This window comes from Poecilia reticulata, chromosome 7 (assembly GCF_904066995.2).
Source record: "Poecilia reticulata chromosome 7, P_reticulata-male-v2, whole genome shotgun sequence".
Lineage (NCBI taxonomy): Eukaryota > Metazoa > Chordata > Actinopteri > Cyprinodontiformes > Poeciliidae > Poecilia > Poecilia reticulata.
Genome location: NC_088836.1, coordinates 16,267,895 through 16,286,714, shown reverse-complemented (window position 1 = coordinate 16,286,714; position 18,820 = coordinate 16,267,895). Strand labels below are relative to the sequence as shown.

Sequence of the window (18,820 nt, the reverse complement as noted above, 5' to 3'; positions counted from 1 at the left end):
CTGTAACTATAGGAACATAATTCAGATGTTTTTTAAGGTTTTCTAGTGGTCTTTATTTAACAACAGCTTGAGAGGAAGAAGACATGCTGCAAATGACCAGGGGATAAGTGCATTGAAGTCTGTGTTAGTCTGCTCTACCCCTGAGATATGTGGCGTCTCCTTGTTTAAATTTTGGATACTTCTGCAAGTATCCAAAATTACACTGTTTAAAGCACAGTGCAACCCTAGCAGAAGACAGAAAGGCTTGTAAATGTGAAAATCAGTCCAATCCTAAATGATCTTGGGCTCTAACGGGTAGATTTAAAGTCTCACTTTTCATCACTGGGGGATTCCATCAGTTTCTGGTTGTTCTTTCGCCACTGGATTTGAGGAATCCTCAGTCTGGTATCGTAAAGGCCCACACATGTAAAGATTGCTGTGTTTCCAGGCTGCACCTTCTGGTTCCTAGGTGGTGTCAGGATCACCGTCCTGTCTGGAAGAGAATGTGAAGAAATGACGAAAGTAAGCTGAGTCAAGCTGAAGGAGGTTGCATGGCCACCATGTGTGGCCGTGTGTTTGCGTGTGCCTGACTTACTGAACACCTCCAGCTCGGCGATAATTGTCAAATTGGAGTTTTGAACCGAGCAGGTGTAGGGACCTTCGTCATCATGGCTGACATTAATAATCTGAAGCCCTCCATCGGGAAGTGGCTGAAGTCTGGGATCATCCAGAAGGTCTGATGCCCCTCGCTCCCTGAACACATCAGAAAACTGGCAAGCTGAGTACAAAATTAGGCCTTTCAGCGACTCCAATGAATTCACCAGTTTAAACACCACTTTGCCTGTTTTACATAAAAAAACAAAGCCAGGTTGGACATGTGCCTAGCTAACAGATTTCACAGTCACAGTCCAGATGTAACAACATTTGGCTGCTAATTTATGCATATGAAGAGCTGCCTACGCAATAACATCAACGCTGCGAAATGAGATATAAAAGCCCACAGAACGTCACTGGAGAATTTTAAATAAAGTCGTCAGGAATTCGCCTCACCATATGACTTTAGGTTTAGGAGAGCCAAAGGTCTCACAGTCCAGTGAAGCACTCTGGCCTTCAGTGACAGCGTACACTTTCCTGTCATCTGTAATGATCTGCGGAGGCAGTTCTGAAAGAACACAGAGTCATGACTATGGAGGACCAAACCTGCCAAAATGCATCTGTAAACAAGTGCATAAAAGAATACATGTTTCATTAAAGTAACACAGCAAAAATTGTTTACAAGACTCATTATGGTATTTCATAAATTAAAATATATATTTAATTTCAAACTATAAGAATTTATTTGTACATTATAATTGAAATTTACAATTAAATTGTTTACCTTACTGCTAATTCAATCAGTTCTTTAATATTTACTTCTTAATTTGTTTTTAGACAGATTTTTAGGTATACATATTTCACTATTAATTATTATTTGCCCTATTTCCATCCACCACCAGCCCCCATTTCTTTATGTTGAATGTTAAGCTTAATATCGTCATTTTAATTTCTTTAAATTTATAATCACTTGTGATTTATTTCCTTCTCTATTTTTTTCCATATTCTTTTAATTTGTGATGATGTTGAAATACAAGTACATGGCAGGTGGGTTTGGATTGTTTTTGTTTTTTTTCCTGTCCCCCAATATTCATATTGAAACTGTTATCATTTGAAATGGTGTTCACTTTGGTTAAATCTATCTAATATTAGATTTTTAACAATTTGTAACCTTAAGCCTGACAATAAAAAGCAAAAACCAATTAAACATTTTTTTCACAGGACTGTTTATGTGTATTTTTCTTCTCAATTATAGCAGGTTTGTTCCTCCAGAAATGCACACAATTTATACAAATTAAACTACCAATAAGTAAAAAAAATGAACACCCACCGATGACGTACACGTAGGAGTTGATGAGGATGGTGCCGTGTTTGTTGGAGGCCCGGCACTGGTAGACAGCTGTGTCTTCAAAGTCGACAGTATTTAGGATCAATGATGCATTTTTCGCTATCACAGTATGTCTGGAGTCAGTTCCTGTTAAGCAGTCACACATCTCAGTACATCTAAAATGCAGGAAGTTGAAAATGGTTCAGTGGGATGTCTCCTCTGACCTGAGATCTCCTCTCCGTTCCTGGTCCAGCTGATGGTCGGAGAGGGCGTACCCTCTGCTGCACAGTCTAGCCTTGCCATTTCACCCGGAGCGTAGATCAGACTCTCTGGGATCACTTTCCAATATGGAGCGGCTGCAAAGCACATATATGGAGCGTGCGAGGTTAAACTAAAGCATTGTAGTTTAGAGAGTTTGTCCTAACAAAGAAAAAATTTGGTAAAATAAATAAAGAAATACATAAAGAGCACACAGACTAACGTGTAGAGTGTATATTTCTGTTACTTTTAATAATTACAGATCACAACAAATGAAACTCCAGAACTAAGTGTCTCAGAATATTAGAATTTTCCACTGGTATTTATTTATATCACTGTGTAGTGTGAGTTTTACTTTTCTGTAAAGTTTTAATTTATTTAGATACACCTGACAAATATCAATACCAATGCTCCACAGTCTCTGGACTGCGTGTCTGTGGAGAAGCAGAGAGTGAGACACACCTTCTACTTTCAGATGGTAGGTGTGTTTGGCATTCCCTTGTGTGTTCTTGGCTATGCACTGGTACTCGCCGCTGTCACTTTCAGAGATATTGCTGAGGCGCAGGCGTCGGTCAAACATCTCTTTGAATGTCCGGGATTCATCCAGCTCACCTTCCTTCTTCAGCCACGTAATTTCAGGAGTTGGACTGAAGAAGCGGAGAGTCAAGACACATATTGTTAAAGGCCGAATATAAAAGCGGACATGGAAAGAAGAAGATATGAAGCGGAGAAAGGAAAAGCAGAAGAAAAGTGCTAACACCCAGCAGAAACGGAGGTATCCACGGTATGAAAGAGATGGAAGGACGAGACACAAGAGCAAATGGAGTCAAGAGTAGGATGGAAAAATGGGCATCATTGGCAGTAAAGATTGATTTTAAAGAGCAGCTTTATTTTTCTCTTTAATGGAGGCAAAGGTGCATATGTTGCCAGGCATATATAAAGATACTTACAGGCCTTGAACAATGCACTCAAGTTCTATCGTCTGGCCCCTGAGGGCCTGGTACGTGCTTTCGCCTTCAGCAGGCCTCATCATGTGTGGTCTACGGTTCCGCAGCACCGAATTGGCTGGACAAAGAGAAGCGGATATGCATTTAGACAAAGAGAAACACTCATGCATATGGATGGGCAATTTTCAGATAGCTGTTCTGCTGACACTGCAGCCTCTTCCGTTCTGCTGACACTCCCTTGCAGGGAGAAACGGGGTTTGGAGAGCGAGCCGGACAAGTCCCCCTACAACAGCAACAGATTTACAAACAGGGGTCTCATGTTAACACATGTTCATCTTTCTGACCTCTAGTTGAGCCACAGATGCTTGCAGCGGCCTCTCGGTGTGAGCTGCATCTCATTACAATCGGGCTAAGAAGGTATCGACTCCCTGCTGATCATGGGACGTCCAGCAGATTTAGCCGAAGGCTTTGTTCAGGAAAGCATGCCACCACACTTTGGCTCAACACACAACAAACTGCAAATGTCCATTTGAAACATTTAAAAACCACTAAAGAAGAGAAAAATGGTATAACTACTCAGAAAATATAAGCACTGTTTAAACAGAAAAAAGCAGTTACAGCCACTTCTCACTTAAAACTAGGAAGTACCATATTATTGATAAAGATATCATCTGAAGGTTTGCCTTGTTTAAACCTTAAACATTTAATGTTGTTTTGTCCCGACTGCTGAAGTGAGAATGAACGCCACAGTAAGATCAGAGCTTAGATATGAGCTTGTAGAAACTCATGAGTCTGATAGGGAATTTAAGGAGGTCTCAAAATAATTTGAATTAACCTCTCCGGTGTGTGGAAATTGGTCTACAAGTGGAAGACATTTAAAAAAAAAAATAGCCAGCATGACCAGGACTGGCCATCCAAGCAAGTTTAACCGGAACGCAAATGATAAAATGCTTAAAGAAACCTAGAAAAAAAAAAACCTTTGTCAAATTCATATATTTAGGTCCTAAGTATGTTATTCAAACCTCTGGTCTTGTTGGTCTGATCCCCTTATTAAATTAGCCGCAAGTTTCAAGACATGTTTCTGGCTCAGTGCTTCTGCTTAGCTCGCCTCCACCTCTGCTGGAGTCAACCTCGATACTTACAGGGGTTGACCTTCAGAGTGATGGGCTCCTGGGCCAGAATGGTGCGTGTCACCATGTACTGGACGTTGCAGGTGTAGTCGTCCCTGCTGTCATCCATTGTCAAATGAGCAAAGTAAAGGTTGCCGTCCTTTCCGACCACAACCCGCTTACTCAGCTGGATATGGTGCATCTCTGAAGAAAAGGAAAAAGAACAAAACGATTGAAAGACACAGTATATCTGAGACAGCGTGAAGTAATCTAATAACTTGAGGCGCTTAAAAGGCTTGGTTTTGTAAAAGCGAGCATAAAAAAATTGCGAGATAAATGACAAAGTGGTGTTGAGAACTTGTCCTTCCAACTTTGCAATGCACTCCGACATCTTTTAGAAATGACTTTGGAAATTCATTATGCATTTTTCACAGACATGATACAAGCGGACTGCAAATGATGAGCATGCACAGTAAGAGTCCCTTTTAGTCCAGCATGTGTAATAAAATTGGAGATAACGAACTCACTCTGATCCATCCAGTGAATGATGGGCTCCATGGAGCTCTGAGGGGGGTTGCACTTCAGCACGATGCTGCTCCCCTCATCAGACTTTGCAGTAACCGCCTTCTCCTTCTGCTTCTGCTGCGTAGGGGGGACTGCACCGAGGTAAACAAGGAATAAATACACAGAGGTGAGTTTGTGTGGAAAACAGGTGGTAAGCAAACAGCAACCCACAGAGAAGATTTCCTGAGGCAATCCTCATCACACGTCATCTTAGACAAATTTCTTATTTCTGAATTTCCATAACAGAATCCTCAGAGAAGACCGCAGGTCGTTTTTTCTTTTTGCCTTTAAGACACGCAACAGTGAGATATGTGAGTCATGGGTGTGTGATCTCCATCTCTCTCTCCTTTCTGCTCAGTGTTCATAACCCCACAGGAGCCACTGAAGAGCGCATCACATGACATCAACTCAAGAGTGTTTCTCAGGAAACCGTTGTCAGGGAAACTGTGAAGGAAGGAGGTCGCCCAGGAGAGAGCCAGTCAGGCAGGTGGATGGATGTTCAGAGGTCCTCGTTGGCTCAGGGCTTGTCTGCATCTGCGTGTTGATAATTGCGTCCCTGAATGTGATTATAACGTAGCTCAGGAGTGGGCTATTTTTGTTTTATAGAAAGACAAATCGGTAAAGTCAAAGCAGCCAAAGGGCCACACACTGAAAACAACACGGCTATTTCAAAAATGAATTATCCGATACTTCCTTACATCCTGAGCCACAGCAGTAAAGAGATCAGAAGGGGGAAAAAAAAATCACACACCACTCTGTCGTTTGGCTATCCAGAAAACAAAAGGTCATGAACTGTAGACAGCAGCAGCAAAACCTCATCACTTCCTAAAAAGGAAAGCGGAGACGGTAAGGTTCCCAAACCAGACCTCCTCCTCTTACAACAGAAACATTACAACCAGGATCAGAAACAGTAGGCAGAGTCCAGCTCGCAGAATGGAGACACATCATTTGCTTTGTGTGTGCAAGGACTGGAATGCCCTCTAGAAGCATCCGGACACTTCATACTCCCATCAGCAACTCCCCACCAAATGCATTGACATACACTATTGTCTCCCATATCCGGAAAACAAATGCGGCCTAGAAAACCAAACCTCGCTGACCTCCTCAGCAACTTGATGGTCCAAATCAAACCTGGGCCACACCTCCATGACCTGGACTCTCCTTCTGAATCCAACAGTCAGTCGGAGCAGACCCTCCCAGTGAAGCTGATTGTTATCAGATGTCAAATACATTCTGAGAACTGACGATTATACCTTGTCCAACAATACACTAAACATATAACACGATGAAATGAGACACATAAATCACTGTAGATTTAAGAAACACAGGGGTGTCATATGTTTTCCTGTATAGTATTCTTTTACTATAGAGTAGTGGGGTAGATTGCTGATCTAGAGAACATCTTTGTCTAAAATCAGCTTTAAGAACGGGATAAGGATCTCTCTTTCTTTGTGAACACTTGATATGGTCGGCCTAGTTTAATAAATGGTTTTGCCTCATTTTACTTTTGTGTTGCATATTTTCCTGTTTACTGCAGTGAGGAGAGATGGTATCATTCTTGAGCTGCAGTTGGGGGATGTGCAGGACCATTTCAGGGTCTGTGAATGGTCCCAGGGCCACACCTTGGACACTCTTCATTTACAATGCTTTGTTTTCATTTAAAAACATCAGTCAAGTAGAGATTTTTTAAAAGTGTGGTTCTGTTGTGTGTGCTCTGAGTGACACAGCCTGAACTCTTCCTACAGACTGACCTCTGTGCAAAAGGAAGATAATCCTCTGATTATACTCTGAGATTTGAAAATCAGCTTCATAAATCCACAATGGCGAAGCTAAATTTCGAATTTCTAAATATATTTCCTGTGATTTGAGTGATTTTAAAAGGAACTTCTTACCATCAGTTTTGAGGATGGCTTCCTTCGACACAGCCGTCCCGAGCTTGTTGGTGGCATAGCAGACATATTTGCCTTGGTTCGGCTTCAGGGTGTCCATAGTTTTACTGAGCGTGGAGAAGGCGAACGAACCGAAGCTTTTTGTAACGTTAAGCTCTGTGTCAGCACTTGGGTCAAATGGCTTTCCATCCTTAGTCCAACTGAAACTGAAGCAGAAAGAGAAAGAGACAGTGAAATGACGATCATTTAAGCATCAAAGTCGCACAGTCGTTTTCAAGTCTCAGAAAGCAGTCATTTATGCACAGAAGATGTCAGTGGAATTGAGGGCACAAATGGATTTCTGTGAAATGTACACGGGACGCCCCAGTGGAGCTCAGAGGCCTGCGCTGTGTGTAATTGCGATATTCATCTCTTTTTTCCTCGGCGATGGGAGCAGTTTTCCCACTTCAGAGCAGCTCAGACACTCCGAGAGAGAAGATCGCCCGAGGGCTTAATGACATTTATCCTCTGCTGAAACAAGAACTCTGATTGGGAGAAGCTGTGCTTTCGTGTAATGCTAATATGTAGATGTCAGCCGAACAAGGAGAGGGAAGGTCACTGTTCTCGGCTTCCTGAAAAGATCAGCGGAGCTGCTCTGCAGTTATTATGCCATCAGGCTTACAGTGTCTACCGAAAGAACCAATACCGCTTAAACATTTCGGTTTTTTTAATGTTTTGTCACATTAAATGTATTTGTATTGGCCCACAAGAAGCGACACATAATTTGCTTTTGAAATAAAAAAGATGGTTTTGAGAATTTTTAGAAATGCACACATTTATATTTAGCTGCCTTTACTCTAACACCCCTAAATAAAATAAAATTTTGCTTAATAAAAGAAATCACCTAATTTGTAAAGGGTCCATCTGTAGAAACTGCTACCATCAATCTACAATCAAAATCTATTATCTTCTTTTCTGACAAAAACATATATTATATTGTTCAGCAGATTCTTGCTCTCCAGCTTCTTCCCTTTGCTGACTTTAATCTTGATGTAAGTAACTTTAGTGATCCAGGATTTTGGTCGACATGTGTGATAAAAATACAAACTATGCCCTCTGTGAAACGTGGTGGTGGCAGCAGGTCAAATGTTCTTGGTAGACAGAGGAAGCAAAATACAGGAATATCCTGGAAGAAATAAAAAAACTGCTGGAAGCAGCAAAAGATTTGAGACTGAGCTGGAGATTCAACTTCCTGCTCTGCAGGGACTTTCAACACAAAAGCTACAATGACATGGTTGAAGCTGTAATTACCTGAAGAGCGACTGAATACAAGGGCAAGCCACTTTATTTTCTTTTTTTTTTTTTAGACATTTACTCAAAGATATTTACTGAAATTTAAAAAACCATGAATTTTTTCTTGCTGCTTTTCAATTACAAACTTCTTCGTAATAGTCTGTCACAATAAAATTGAGGCTGTCGATTTTATTATGAAGTAAAACATCGAAAAGTTCAAGAAGCATGAATTCTTCTGGAAAGCACCACAGACGCACCATGTTTATGTGTTTGCATGGATCTGGTTGTGCAGACTAACCTGGGCATTGGGACGCCAGAGGCTTCACACTTCATGACGAGGTCCTCGGTGCTAAAAACTGTGACAGACTCCGGGTGTGTGGTGATCTGAGGAGGCCTATTGTCTGCATGGACCAATACAAGAATTAGTTCAAACGGGCCGTCTCGTTCGGTACACGAACATAAAAAAAAAGGGACTGGAGAGTTTTCACACACAGCAAAGACTGACCAGATAATAGCCACTCTCTGCTTAGCAGATGCCAATTAGTATATTGAGTCAATATCATTTGACAAAGCTCTGAAACACACAAAGAGATGAAATATGGGCCAAGAAAAAAAGAGCAGGAGCAACAGGGTAAGGAGAGAAAATGTGTTTTCAATGAGAGGAAATTGATGCGTAATGTAGGGAGGAGAGTTAATGAAAAAGAGGATATATGGCACAGTGTTTTCCCCGTGAGACTAAGAAAGCGAAGAGCCTGTGGGGAGAGGGAACAGGGATAATGAAAAAAAATGTGTTCATTAGAGACTCTGATTAAGACAGAGGTAGAGTCTGTGTTTGCTAAATAAAAGCTGAGAAACTGATCACTGAGCTAAAGGTTTTTTTTTGTATATTAGGTAAGTTTGTCCTTTTTAGTCTGATTCAGCAACCTGCACCTGTGAAAATGCACACAGGATCTGCAGAAATTGTTAATTCTGTGGATAAGAAGCATAAAACAGGCTACAAAGGTGTTCCAAAAAATATTTTATAATTTGAAGGAAGGCACATTAATCCAGAAAGTCTACGCTTTTACTTAGCTTTACTGTACCTTCCTCTGATTTGACTATGCATATATAGTGGTTGTTCAAACCTAGGCCTCGTTATAGAAACTGTAATTACCACAGGTTGTTACCCAGGACCAATAGGACAAATATTGGAAGTATCTTACTAAGCTGTTAAATTTTAAAAAGTTGGTCTAATGTCTGACAGTACATATTAAAGCATTGAAAGATTTTAAATGTAAATTTAAATGTCAATTTTGCAGCAAATTCATTTGGAATTTGTATTTGCAGCTACTTTCATTTTACAGCAAGTGAGAACTGCAGTAAAAATGTGAAACAAACGTATTCGGTGTCAGTGGCTGTGAAAATAGTATCAAACTCCGTCTCAGGTAGTATCAACAAAATCGGACTTTTCTGCATTATAACACAGAGTGAATTTTCACGATGAAAGCATGACAGCCTTTTGACAATCTTGGTCACAAACCTGTCATTTAGATGCCACGGACACTTTTATTGACACAAATTCTTGCTTCTTGAGGAACGGGAAAACTATCGATCTCGAGTAAGCCACTCACCTTTGTAATTTGCACTAATTATTTTAGGACCTGCGGTAAGTGTTGTGCAAATGCTAATATTGATGTGAGAAATCCACCCAAAGCGACAAGGAATAACTATGACGTCACTTTGAAAATATACAGTATAAACCAAAATTAATAAAATAGTGTTTTTTTCCAGCAAAATAGAAGTGAATGCTTGATAGTGGGGGTCATTTTTAGCTTGACTTAAAGTAAAATACACAGGTTTTAAGGTTGATTCCAGTGAGTAGTAGGTAAACAGATGTAGCAGGGAAAGGAAAAGACACCAAAGTCAGAGAGGATAGAAAGTCCAAAAGGAAAACAAACGGCAGAGCAGATAAACAAATAAAACAAACAGGATAAATTCAGAAAGAGACAGATGGAAAGACTGTGAGAATTTAATGAAAGAATTCCCACTCATGGAGAAAATAATCCCATTTTCCTAGCTGATCAAATTGAAGTGAAGTCTGTAGGCACTGCTCCACTATTGGCAGAAGAGAAAGAGGAGGAGGAGTGAAGTTGCTGCTTTGTGCTTTAACTCCTCTCCTTCTTCAAGCTTTTGATCTGACAGCCCTGCTGCCAGCTCCTCAAACTTTCTCCTGCTTACTCCTAGAGGGAAACTACCTATTGAGAGCCAACGAGACTAAAGCACAACCCCCACAAACTCAAACAGGCTCGTGTTTTTTTTTTTTTCCCCCCCGAAGCATAGCCTCACGTGGATCGGCACACGAGCATTAACACGGCTAATGCGCGCCCTGATGCCAGATTCATTTAAGTGCACCGCTGTCAGCAGGATGGAAAATAGCCTCTCTGGCATAATGAAGGTGTTTACAATGAACTTTGGCAGTACATTCGTTAATACAAGACAAACAGCAAGAGAGTTAAAAGCACTTACTGTCCCCTGTGCAGTTTGTCCATCCAAAGAGATGGGCAGAGTGAAAGAAAAGACAGGAAATATTTTAGTTACGCAGATAGATAGATAGATAGATAGATAGATAGATAGATAGATAGATAGATAGATAGATAGATAGATAGATAGATAGATAGATAGATAGATAGATAGATAGATAGATAGATAGATAGATAGATAGATAGATAGATAGATAGATAGATAGATAGATAGATACATAGATACATAGATAGATAGATAGATAGATAGCCCTATCAGTTTCCCTCAGGCCCATCTCCTGTATTGATCATGATCGCTGCCTCAGTAACTCTAATCGACATGTTAGAGGTTCCCTAATTGAAAGGCAGGAGAAACCTTGACCTTTCCCATTCCTACGTTTGACCCACCTCCATCCCCCTTTTTTCCCTCCTCATCATCATCCCTTCATCGTCTTTGGCCTCCTCACCTCTGCGTCACCTTGTTCCTTTGGGAATTAATGACAAAAATCACCGCGTTTCATCATCTTTTTTTTTTTTTTTTTGAAGGGTGCATGTGGGCTCGGCTCGGGTGAGGACTTGCACTTGCTTTGTTTGTGTTCTCACCATTTCAAAGTGTGTGTAGGTGGTGAAGGATTGGGACTTGTACTGATTAAGAGTGGGGAGAAAAACAAAACAAAAAAAACAACAAGACCAGCAGAGGAACCAATATGCGGTGGGTTGGCCAGCAGCAGGAGCAGCAATGGCGGCAGAGGAGATGAAGATCAATTTCCCTCCGGGCCCGGAGCTCAGCTGTAATTTTAATGCCCACATATTACATCGAGACGGTGGAAGAAATAGGATGAGGAGGTTGGTGTGTGTGTGTGTGGGGAGGGGGGGGTGGATGGAAAATGCTCGCTGGATTTTAGTTGTGTAACTAAGTTGTTGATTTAATTCCCTTCAAACAGGTTTCACCAAGGAAACCAGATCAATAGAGGGACTAATCAATGCGGTATGAAGGGATCAATTACAGAGTAATTACACACGCCACTGGTCCAGACGAGCGCTAAGCAGAGATACCCCTGAAAGTAGTATTCAGAGCTTTTCTTTTCTTTTTTTTTTCTTCCTCTAAATACTGAAGTTACTGAGGAGGAAACATGTTCACATAGTTCATCTACTCTAATTAGCCATGATTAAAGATCATTATTGGTGTGCGTTGACGAATCAACAATGCAATTAACAGGACGAGCTAATCTCGTTCCAGCATTAGCAGACTATTGTTCTGGATGTCATGATATCAGTCGGTACTCACAGTTGGAGGGCATTTCGATGCCTGCCCGGCTGGGCAGGACTGCGAGGGAAAGGAGGGCTAGGACACGGGGGAGGAGGTGGGAGGAGCTCTGCCCCCTACTGCAAACCTGCTGTCGCTGCATGTGAGGCATCGCTCACAGTGCCATCAATGTCCCACCTGCTCACAGTGCAAAGCTCACAGAGGCAACCACGCCGCACGCCGGAGGTGAGCAGGTGTCAGGATGTGCTTCACGTGTTAGAGGTCTTGGCTTGGCTTCATATGTCTCCGGTCCTGCTGGCCTTCTGTCTCTCCTGTTTGGGCTTTAAATCAGTGCCACACCCTCCCGCAGGAAACTGTCTACAGGCTGAAACAGATAAGAGGGGTGGAGGTGGGAGAGGGAGAAGGAGAAGAGGAAAAAAAGAGGGCAGGGCAGAGAGGGGGGCCATGTGTTAGAATGAGAGAAAATGACTCTGCAGCATGTGGTCAGACTGAGGCGCAGAGTTATTAAGGGATAGTTTTAATTCAACCTTGTCTTTATAGCAAGGTTAAGAAGTTAATGTTTCACCTGCATTCAAATCTACATAAACACAGCAATCAGCTCATCTGAACAATATGACCCTTCAGATGTTTCCAATGGGTGGTTATTTATGCAGAAGCCGATGAGCGTCGCTGCCAGAAATGGAGAACTTTAGTCTCTTTGTTGCAACAGTTTTCAGTTTTGGATCATTTTAGGTTTATTTTTTTAAGGCAGATTCTTGTATTTACTCACATTCTGTTTCATGATTACTTTACTCATCCATGGTAAGCTTGAAAACATGTTTATCTTGTGTAGTTTGTTTTTCCTCCTGTGTTCCTAGAGTTTACATTCAGTTCTGTAAGAAAAACATTTGACTACTTTGTGATTGCCTATTTTTGGTTTCTTTTTTTTTTGTTTGTTTTCTCACTTTAATGTTTCAGGTCAAACAAACGTTAATTTAGAAAATAAAAGGAGTTTTAAATAGTCATTTCACTTATTAAGGTGAAAAAAATGCAAACCAACTTGACCTTATGTGAAAATGTTGCGCACTAAACTCAATGACCAGCTGTGTGACCCTCGTTGGCACCATCCATCATGAAGAATTTGTAATAAATGCTAAAGGAGGAATTTTCCCCTATTCTATTTGCAGAATTGTTTTTTAAAGGTTTTCGAAGCAGGCTCATTAAAGCATTTGCCTGACTGGAAGCATTCTTTGTTTTCAGTTTCATACAACAAGATCATTTTTAAATAACCAACCTCCTCAGTTTCAGTTTCCTGTGTGCTTAATTGTTTTAGAGTTAATTACCATTTAGCCATCTGCTAAACCCATTTTAAACCTACATGTGGCCATTTTTTCATCCATTTGGTACTTTAATACAAATCATACTTTAATAAGTTATCTTTCTCCATAGTTGTGTATGATGAGCACATTAATGAATTATGAAGAGTCTCTAAAATGATCAAATCTCACATATGGTTGAATTTTGTTGCATATTATTTTGTGAAAACTTTGTTTTAAACCAAATTCTCTTTTTATTATTTACTTATTTTGTATTCTGATCCTATTCTTGGTCCATTGACTGACGGAAAATGTGCAAGATCAGAACACCTGATGAAATTAAAATACAGAAGATCACTTTAACTGGTTGATTATCCAATCTGGTATGAAGACACCGAGAGAGTTGATAAAAATGTTTTCACTACTTTAAGCCTTTTACCAAAACTTCCCTTCAAAATTCCTGAACATCCCAATAAAACCGTCACCGACGAGGGTCCCAAACCTGTCCATGTTCGAGGACACGCACACAAAAAAAAGCCTTCATTCCTCTTCTGATTACATGACCAGTGAACCATGTGAAGAGGTCATTCAGTGGGACAGATGGAGAGAATACCACAACAAGAGGCTCCCAGCACGCAGGCAAATGCAGGAAGCGCCCAAAATCTGATATTCCACAGGGCGGACGCACAAACCGTTGACGAGCGGTTGAGCGATAAGAGCCGCGTCGCATCGTCACGAAAGGAGAGCGGCACGTCTGGGTGGCAGCGCTGTGAGAAAGATGTGATAAAGATGCTATCACTCAAAGGGAGCGAGGCGAGCCTCTCCTCCTGGGACTCAATCCATACTCCATCTGTACAGTTGGAACTGGGGCCACAAGCCGGCTATCCTTTCCTGCGGCACCACGTGGAGCGAGCCTGCTGATTGTTTACACTGCTCGGTATCACGCACGGCGAGCTGTTTTGGCACACCATGATTAAGACGTGCGCATGTGAGACAAAAGAAAGTGGCAGTAATAGACACATGGAGGGTAGAGAGGGACTGTTTGACAGCTCCACAGGCTGAGTGGAGGGGATTTTTTGGCTCAAATTACCACTGGTTTTTTGGCACCGCCACAGCATTTGAGAGAGGGGTGACCTTGAGAGAGAGAGAGAAGGTGTGAGAGAGAAGAGGTGAAGATGATGAGAGAGCACCGAGGGTGGGAAGAAGGTGGGAGAGTGGTGATTATCTTTCATTTTCTTTCATCGAGTGGGTAATGGCTGCCACAGTAATTACTGTTGATATTTTATTTGTCACTCATGGGAGAAAGTAAAGGAGAAAGAGAATGAGAAATGTGGGATTCTTCTATAACGGGGAGACAAATCAGATTAAATTAAAGAACAAACAGGAGCTAAACCCCTAATAAGGCAGTTTAAACTAACAGCGTTAGGATTAAATGAGGCATTACACTCACTCGCCTGCCGTTCAGAATAATTGTACGCAGAGGTGGGGGGTAGGTGGGAGGAGGACTTTAGGACTGACAAAAAGTGGATGGAGAGGTTGTTGAGGAGAACAGGAGAGGAGAGACGAGATGAGGCTATGGAAGGAGAACGGGAGGAGAGGAAGGCAACAAACGTGACACTGATCTCATCCTTCCAGTCCACATACACACATGATGCGAGATCCTGCAATTAGAGGGCATCATTCACTTTTTCCTTTGTCCTCTTCTTCTCTCCCAGTCTCTCCATCAGACTAAAGCCTCTTTAGCCGTTGTTCTTTGGAGACAAGCAGCCAATTAGTCTTAAATCGGCATCTCCGAAATGCCTTTAGAGGCAGATAAACGCAGCAGAGCTAGTTTGGGTTTAACTCCAGGATTAATCTGATTTAAGGTGTGAACTTGCCTGTTAGCCCTCTCCAAAGAGACTGTGAGGTAACGCTGAGTGGAGCAAAGTAAGATGCCTATTAATGATTAGCAGCATAGCGGCTGTCGTCCTGCCAATCACGCGTCGCTGAGGAGACTCAAGTTGCTCAAGCTGCACAGAGAGATGCACAGACAAGTCGAGTGGTGTCTGTAATCAGGGAAAATATTACCAAAAAACTCAGGATTAGCGCAAAATTATAGCTTAAAAAAGCATTTTGAGTAAAACCTAGATGACAAAGTGAAATTTGATGCAAACAAGACGGGAGGAAGGAAACTTTTCTTTTCTTTTTTTTTCTGGCAACACACTAAAACCAAGGGGTTCTCTCAAACGCTTTCTAGCCGACACAGGCATCTTTGGAAAATCTCCAACCAACAGTTTGGTGGAAACTATCTCTCTCATATTTAAAAGACATGACATTACATATTAGTGGAGGGTTGCACACAGACTGCTCTAACATATGCGGCAGTTTTGAAAATAAAATTCAGATTGTGGAGAAAATGTGTCATTATATGAATTATATGATTCTGTGATTTTATTTCTGTTTTGTATTTGTTTTTCTAAGCAAAGACTGACATGTGAGCTAAAGCTGCTTTGCCATTGGGTACTTTAGCATTACTGATCGTGTCACAGCTAACGTTTTCAGGTTACAAACAGCAGAACATCGATGTTTTGCTCATTTTTCGAAGGTGCAATCTAGGAGCTGACTTCAAATGATAACAGGAGGTTTTGGACAAATTACAGGAAATGTGCTGTTTTCTTCCTCAGAGCTTCCAGCCTCTGTCTGTCACGGAACATGATGGATTTGGAGATGTTGACAGCATGATGTTAATTTCAGAAAAGGGGTTAAAAGTACATATGACTTTTTTCCCACATTTTCAAGCGAATACACACAGAGACTGCTGTTTACAGTTATTGATGCTAACCCCGCTAAACATGCTAACCGTCAATATAAAACTCTCACTATAGAGCGGAAGTTTAAAATGTCATCTCCTTAATTGTTCCATCTTTCTTTTAGGTTAGAAAAACACAGTTTTACAGTAACAGCTCTGTCACACACACACACACTGTGTGACTTCGCCTCTGTTCTACATATAGATAATAAATCACCAATACCAGTGGTAGTAGATATGTTAAGCTCCGTGAGGCAGAATCAGATGAAAAACTGATATAATCAGGTCAGATCTTTACCAAAACTGGAACTGAAATGTGCAACAAACGTCAGATCTAAACACTTGTAGACAGACACAAACAAAGAAGCTTGCATTCAATGAACACCCAGTCTGAAAGGAAGAAGGGCAGGCAGGCACACACACCTCTGTCACACAGATAAAAGAGCATGGTTCAGTGGGCTTCAGTCAGGGGGGCAGACATTGCCTGAGACGGTCTTCCTGCAGTGCTGAGAAGGAGCAGTAAAGGAGAACACTATAATGGCCTGGGAGGAAGAAATAAATGACTGCGACGTGAAAGAGCGTTGCTATGTAACAAGGACAACCCAAACACGCTGATTGCCCAGACTGATGTGACCCGAGACACACACACACACGCACAGACAACTTCCGAGCTGCATGCGCGGCATGAAGCCAGAAGGTTGCTCCATTATCACAGGGGCGAGACACCGACATCGAAGCAGCTGCCCCGACTTCTCTCTATCCGAGCAACTGCTGCGCTGCCGTCAATGATCCAATCTCAGCACTGTTACCTGCTTCATTGGACTGGGTCAAAGGTCAGGCGTGGGATGGCTGCATGCAGCTGGGGCTCTGGTGACCTGACGGTGCTTTTAAGTGCTTTTTAAAACTATTAGCACCGCTGGAATGTCAAACGGTGCAATCAGAAAATTGTTCAGCCACTGGAAGAGTGTGAAGCGAGGGCAGACGCGTTGAAATCTGAAGGTGTGGCTGTTTTTTTTTTTGGTTTTTTTCTCCTTCTTCTTCTTCACAAGGAACCCAGAGTGAAAGAAGATTAGCTGCCAATGGTTCATGTATCACAATAGCTAAATGGACCAAGTCAATTTCCCAGATGCTTCATTAAGTCAGGCTCTGAGGCCTTTTTCACATCAAATTGCTGCTGCTGTCATTATCAAAGATTAACTACTAAGTTTTGTCTCCTTTGCATTTTATACAGATCCAACACTATCCAGACCGACAGAACGATGGTAATTTTGCTAATTTACAATTTTCATTTACCATTTATTGAAGAAATGACGTCAAAATATACAAGTATCAAAGAGTCTCGTGGGATATTTTTTAAATATAAATTTACATTTTTTCTTTTTGCAGAGAATCATTAAAATAATTTCACAAATCTTAAAATTGTTCGCACGGCTTTGATTTGCAACACTGCAGAGTGCGCTTTCTCTGCCACCCATTTGCTCCCGTCTTTCCGCAACAAAATGTCTTCATTAACGTGAAATTGACATGCTGGGCGTTGCCGAGCACACTGGGTCCTTCGCAGGCTCTCTCGTCTGAGCAGAAACACAAGATCAAACCTCAAGAGTCCAATCAAGTCTTGAGTTTCGCACATTATCTGATCCTCGCCGTGCCAACCCACCCACACGCACGCACTGTTTGATTCATATTAGCGCACGTCCTCACGTGCGAAGCTCAGACGCCGATGAATGTAGCCCAGTATATTTTGTCTCCCCGTTGCAAATTATGCAAATGTAGGTTTTGAAAGCCCTCCTCGGCGCACTTGTGATCAAATGAGACTGGATTTACAGGGCGAGCATGTGTGTGCACGTGTGTTCAAGCACGCGCGCTGGTCCTGCGCAACCCGTCACGCCTTGCCTTTAAATATTAACTACCTCCAGCTGTGAAGATGTGTAAGGAGGAGAGGATGCAGGACAGAAGGAGAGGGGGAGAAAAAATAAATGAACACATGCCCCCCCTTACCCCCGAGTTGTACCCTGAGGGTTTGTATGTCTGAAGAAACAAGATGAAAAGGAGACGAGTGGAGAGAAATTGAAGGGATGGAGTGATTTAAACCATAATAAACACAATACTTACTTTAAAAAAAAGTAAAGTAGTAAGTGTCAAAGAAAAAGAAATTATGTTTTGAATACAAGCTTATACCAATAGGGGGTTGTGATCCTTGCAGAGTGAATTATTCATAAAAATCCTCTTCCTGTCAGCACTATTTGCCCTGAATTCGTCCAGATTCATAATGGATTTTCTTCCCATTCATTCATGTGGTTCAGCCTCAAACGGCTGTTGCTGACCGTCCGCTCCTCTGTCTTTGGAGTGGATGTCTGGTTCTCTCACATTCACCCTCCTCTCTGGCAGAGTCATACTTAATACATGACTCTGTTACAGTGAGACGAGTCTCAGGCCCACTTTGTCGCTACGGCAGAAAAATACCACAAATCATGTGAAATAACACCTGCAGCTTGTTTTTTTGTTTGTTTTTTTCCCCCACAAGAACACAGTTATATGTCAAATTGTCTGGCAAAACAAAAAACAAAAAAAAAAAAAATAAATAAAAAAACGTCCCACCCCCATGGACGTTTTCACATTTTGTCACATTGCAACCGTAGTGAGTGCAAATAAAGTGTGGTAGTCATTTTGACTCACAACAATTTACTCTAATACCCCTATATTAAATTTAGCATAACCTATCAAACACAAAACATACCAACATAGAGCCCACAAAGGTGTAAATCAAACTCTATAAATACATTTGTTTTGTGGAGGTCTCAGAAATGTGACATGCCTCATTTTCACTGAGCTATTTGGCTCTAGTCCCTGCAGTTCTGCAGGCTACTGCTGCTGCCTACTTGTTTGACAGAACAAATCGTTACCACAGTGAGACACGGTGCTGGTGGCATTATACTGTGGGTATGCTCCTCGTCAGCAGGGAAGGGGAAACGGATGCAATGCAGTTTTTGATTGAAACAAGACAGAATCTGAACAAATTTAGGGGGGGTATGC

General features: G+C 41.6%; 1 protein-coding gene across 2 annotated transcripts in view; it reads right to left on the bottom strand.

The window, feature by feature from the left end:
- Positions 1 to 18,820, bottom strand: part of l1cama (L1 cell adhesion molecule, paralog a) — a 51,880-nt gene that overhangs the window by 11,231 nt on the left and 21,829 nt on the right. For both annotated transcript variants that reach the window (XM_081608994.1, XM_081608995.1), the window contains exons 2-13: positions 11,726 to 12,068; positions 8,238 to 8,340; positions 6,671 to 6,873; positions 4,742 to 4,870; positions 4,248 to 4,418; positions 3,109 to 3,223; positions 2,621 to 2,805; positions 2,125 to 2,256; positions 1,904 to 2,047; positions 1,030 to 1,141; positions 575 to 732; positions 313 to 472 (exon numbers count right to left, since the gene is read on the bottom strand). In XM_081608994.1, coding sequence (XP_081465120.1) covers positions 313 to 472; positions 575 to 732; positions 1,030 to 1,141; positions 1,904 to 2,047; positions 2,125 to 2,256; positions 2,621 to 2,805; positions 3,109 to 3,223; positions 4,248 to 4,418; positions 4,742 to 4,870; positions 6,671 to 6,873; positions 8,238 to 8,340; positions 11,726 to 11,855 — 1,742 coding nt within the window. In that variant the 5' untranslated portion in view covers positions 11,856 to 12,068. The remainder of the gene's footprint in view (positions 1 to 312; positions 473 to 574; positions 733 to 1,029; positions 1,142 to 1,903; positions 2,048 to 2,124; positions 2,257 to 2,620; positions 2,806 to 3,108; positions 3,224 to 4,247; positions 4,419 to 4,741; positions 4,871 to 6,670; positions 6,874 to 8,237; positions 8,341 to 11,725; positions 12,069 to 18,820) is intronic.